Source organism: Danio rerio, chromosome 21, assembly GCF_049306965.1.
Source record: "Danio rerio strain Tuebingen ecotype United States chromosome 21, GRCz12tu, whole genome shotgun sequence".
In the NCBI taxonomy this organism is placed as follows: Eukaryota; Metazoa; Chordata; class Actinopteri; order Cypriniformes; family Danionidae; genus Danio; species Danio rerio.
The window spans coordinates 8757501-8762500 of NC_133196.1; the positions used below are offsets into that span (position 1 = coordinate 8757501).

The following is a 5000-nucleotide window of genomic DNA, read 5'->3' on the forward strand; positions in this document are numbered from 1 at the left end:
AATCCATTCATCTTTCATTTCTTTCTTCTGTCTGTCCTCCTATTCTTTTGTGCTTTTCTTTTTTGTTCTGTCGGTTTTCTTTCTTTCTTTCTTTCTTTCTTTCTTTCTTTCTTTCTTTCTTTCTTTCTTTCTTTCTTTCTTTCTTTCTTTCTTTTTACATTGCTTTGCGTTTTCTATCTATCTATATCACTAGCTCTATATTACATTATTCTTATGGATTTAAATCTTTTTCTTTCATTCTTTCCTCTTTATTCTTTCCTCTTTTCTTTCTTTACTCTTTTCTTTCTTTCTTCCTTCCTTTGTTCCTTTGAGTTTTCTATCTGTCTATATCTCTATATTACATTAATCTTATGGTTTTGAATCTATCTTTCTTTTACTCTCTTCTTCCTTTCTCTTTTCCTTCCATTCATCTTCCATACCTTTATTTCATCTGTCCTTCTTTTTTTTTGTATTTTCTCTTTCTTTGTTTTCTTTCTTTCTTTCTTTCTTTCTTTCTTTCTTTCTTTCTTTCTTTCTTTCTTTCTTTCTTTCTTTTACTCTTTTCTTTCATTATTTTTCTTCAAACTTTTATTCTTTCCTTTTCTTGTTCTTTCTTTCTTTTTTTTCTTTCTTTCTTTCTTTCTTTCTTTTCTTTCATTATTTTTCTTCAAACCTTTATTCTTTTCTTTCCTTTTCTTGTTCTTGCTTTCTTTCTTTCTTTCTTTCTTTCTTTCTTTCTTTCTTTACTCTTTTCATTCTTTACTATTTTCTTTCTTCCTTTCTTCCTTCATTCATTTGAGTTTTCTATCTATCTATATCACTCTATCTCTATATTACATTAATCTTATGGTCTTTCTTTCACTCTTTTCTTTCTTTTTTTCTTTCTTTTTTCTTCTTTGTTTTCTTCCTTCCTTTCTTTCTTTCTTTCCTTCTTTCTATCTGTCTATATCACTCTATATTACATTGATCTTATGGTTTTGAATCTTCAACCAGAAAGGTGACAGATATTCTTTCTCCCTCTCTATTTCTCCCGCTTTAGAGCGTCTAGAGCCGCAGGCATCAGTAACAGTGTCCATCGGTGTGAACTTTAATGACTCCACACAAGCTGCAAACTTCCAGCTCTGGTAACAATTCACCACATACACACTGCATACACTATAGAGCAAATAATATACAGCAGAATTAACATTGAGGATTAAACAAATCTGTACCTTCAGTACCTTTATTCTACATTAGTAGCACTAAATCCCTTAGATCAGGTATAACAGACACATGCCATAATAGTGTTTGCTTTCCTCGAAAAAACAACAATATTTAGCAAGAACATGAATACACACTCACTGTGCGTGCACATTATGATGGCTCCGGCATGTCATTATACAGATTAAATTGCAGGTTGTTCATTATGCTTACACAGGGGCGAAATAAGACCAAATTAATTGCTCCCCTTTTCAATCTGCTTTTAAAAAATAAATGATTACCGAATCGTGTGAATGGTAATAATATGCATTACATTTTTTTCTTCTTTTTTTAATAATGCAATTTGGAGTGATTACACTTCTCCACAAAGCTTGTAATTGTTTTTTCTTTTTTCGATTACGCCGGAGGCTTTTGTGATCGATACAGTGAAATAGCCAGGCGTGAATAACATCACCATAAACAGCCGAGCCGGAGAGCGAGAGAGCGAGGGAACGGGCCACCGCTAGATTATGTGTGCTAATGGAGCCAATGTGAGTTCAATGACATGGAGGCGAGTGGGCGTAGGTCAGGCCTGCACGCGTGTCTTCTTGTCCGGGGACGAAAGCCGGGTTTAAGAAGGGGATTCGGCTCCTCGCTATCACCACTACTTCAAGAGATTATGCCGTATTAGATAGAAATACCTGGATTTACCTTGCATGTCGATCCCTAGCCTGCTTATTTGGTCTCTGGATCATTTTCAAGCCCGTTTTCTTTCATCACCTGATCTCCGGGCTGACCCTGTACTCCCGTTTCTGGATTCACTCCTTTTCAGCTTCCTATTTCCCAGCCTGCCGCTCTTCATAATGGGACTTTAACGTCAGATTTTAGTCCTAACTAGGTTAATTAGGCAAGTCATATAACAATAGTTTGTTCTGTACACAATTAAAATATATATTGTTTAAGAGGGCTAATAATATTGACCATAAAATGTTTTGAAAATATTTAAAACTTTTATTTTAGCCGAAATTAAAAAAAATAAGACTTTCTGCAGAAGAAATAAATATTATAGGATATACTGTGAAATTTATTTGATCTATTAAACAGCATTTGGGAAATATTTTAAAAAGAAAGAAAAAAATCACAGGACGGCGAATAATTGTGAGTTTACCTATATAGACACATACTGTATATACAGATGTCCTGGGACGAAAGCCAAGTTTAAGAAGGGTTTCGGCTTCTAGCTTAAAAAAGGAAGAAAAAAATCACTGGAGTGTGAATAATTGTGACTTCAACTGTATATATGTACACATACAGTAAATACAGATGTCCCAGGGCTAAACCTGGGTTTATGAAGGGATTCAGCTACTCGCTATCACTGTTACTTCAAGATATTATGCTCTATCAAAAAGAAATAGCTGGGTTTATTTTGCACGTTGATCCCTAGCCTGCTTATTTGGTCACAGGTTAATTTTCAAGGCCGTTTTCTTTCATCACCTGATCTCCGGGCTGACCCTGTACTCCCATTTTTGTATTCACTCCTTATCAGTTTCCTATTTCCCAGCCTGCCGCTCTTTATGATGGTACGTTAACATCAGATTTTAGTCCAGGTTGACTAGGCAAGTCATGTAACATTGGTTTGTTCTGTTCACAGTCAAAAACATATTGCTTAAGAGAGCTAATAATATTGACCCTACAATGGTTTTAAAAAAATTAGAGCTGGGTTTTAGAAGAAATTCGACTCCTCGTTATCACTGCTATTTCAAGATATTACACCGTATTAGAAAGAAATACTTGAATTTTGAACTTTGCAGGTTGATTCCTAGTCTGCTTATTTGGTCTCTGGATCATTTTCAAGCCTGTTTCCCTTCATCACCTGATCTCCGGGCTGACCCTGTACTCCCGTTTCTGGATTCACTCCTTATCAGCTTCCTATTTCCCAGCCTGTCGCTCTTTATGATGGGACTTTAATGTCCTATTTCAGAATTAAAAACTGCTTTAAAAACTGACTTTCTCGAGAAGAAAAAATATTATAGGAAATACGGTGAAAAATTCCTTGCTCTTTTAATCATCGTTTCGGTAATATTTAAAAAAAAAAAAAAAAAAAGAAAGAAAAAAATTCACAGGAGGGCTAATAATTATGACAGTATAGGTTTATACACATCTATATACAGTCGTCCTGGGACGAAAGCCGGGATTAAGAAGGGGATTCGGCTTCTCGCTATCACCCTACTTCAAGTGATTATGCTGTATTAGAACAAAATACCTGGATTGTTGGGCACTAGCTTGTGTATTTGGTCTCTGAATCTTTTTCATGCCCGTTTCCATTTATCACTTGATCTCCTGGCTGACCCTGTACTCCCGTTTCTGCATTCACTCCTTATCAGCTTCCTGTTTTCCAGCCTGCCGCTCTTCATAATGGGACTTTAAAGTCAGATTTCAGTCTTAACTAGCTTAACTAAGTTAATTAGGCAAGTCATATAACAATAGTTTGTTCTGTACACAATCAAAATATATATATTGTTTTAGAGGGCTAATAATATTGACCTTAAAATGTTTTGAAAAAATTAAAAACCGCTTTTATTTTAGCCAAAATAAAACAAATAAGACTTTCTCCAGAAGAAAAAAAATATTATAGGAAATACAGTGAAAAATTCCATGATTTATTAAACAGCATTTGGGAAATATTTAAAAAGAAGGAAAAAATCACAGGAGGCCGAATAATTGTGAGTTTAACTATATGGACACATACTTTATATACAGATATCCTGAGACGAAAGCCAAGTTTAAGAAGGGATTCGGCTCCTCGCTATGGCCATTACTTCAAGATATTATGCTGTATTAGAAAGAAATACATGGAATTACTGTATTTTGCGCATCGATCCTTAGCCTGCTTATTTGGTCACAGGTTAATTTTCAAGGCCGTTTCCCTTCATCAACTGATCTCCGGGCTGACCCTGCACTCCCATTTCTGGATTCACTCCTTATCTGCTTCCTATTTCCCAGCCTGCCGCTCTTCATGATGGGACTTTAATGTCAGATTTCGGTCTTTATCGAAGCACCCGACAGTCTTTTTTTCTATAACCCAGGCCACAAACAGTGATGATGCTAATCGATACGAATATGAAAATAGAAAAAGACTTTCATCCTTTTCCCTCGCTTGTTTTATCCTCTCGCCTCTGTGGATCAGCGATGATTGATCCGGTGGGACGGTAATAACAGTTCTGTTTCGCAGCTAATTGGCTACTTACAAAGTAAATTGGCAAACCTTACAATCAATAACTTTATTCTTTTACTCTTTTGGATGAGAGAAAGGGGACCGAAATCAAAATGGATTGAGTTTTAGTCTCCAGCGTAGATGTAAAATGTTGTTACCTGTTTGGAAAAACTGCGAAACAATGTTATAACTTCCTTAAAATGTTTCAATGGGTTTTATTGCATTCATTCTTTAGGGAAACGTTAAAATTGATGCTCTCTTTGTTCATATTTGTGAACTCTCCTAAAGCTGACTTACTGCAAATTGATGTTAACTATCAAAACAGGTATACATAATCAAACAAAAAGTTTTTTAAAGGTAATTAAAGTGTCAGTGCTCTTTGGATGAGGAATTCAAAAAGATAAACAACAAAATGAGAAGTCCAAGGCACTCGAAATGTGAAAAGGTAATACCAAAAAATTACAGCTAAAAATTGTTCACTTTTTTCTTTAGGGGTTTAGATTTCTGCTTTTGTTGTTTACCAAAATTATGCGAAATATTAAAATGTTAAGTAGCTGTTTTGTTTCGTTTTTTTTGTTTTAGTCTCTCATTACTTGTTGTCATACAATGTTATAACTTCCCTTAATTG

The 5000-nt window shown here is 34.9% G+C and overlaps 1 protein-coding gene across 4 annotated transcripts in view; it reads left to right on the forward strand.

The window, feature by feature from the left end:
- The window catches only part of ap3b1a (adaptor related protein complex 3 subunit beta 1a), a 147661-nt gene that overhangs the window by 112476 nt on the left and 30185 nt on the right, over positions 1-5000 (forward strand). For all 4 annotated transcript variants that reach the window (XM_021469001.3, XM_073935772.1, XM_073935770.1 and 1 more), the window contains exon 24: positions 1019-1103. In XM_021469001.3, coding sequence (XP_021324676.2) covers positions 1019-1103 — 85 coding nt within the window. The remainder of the gene's footprint in view (positions 1-1018; positions 1104-5000) is intronic.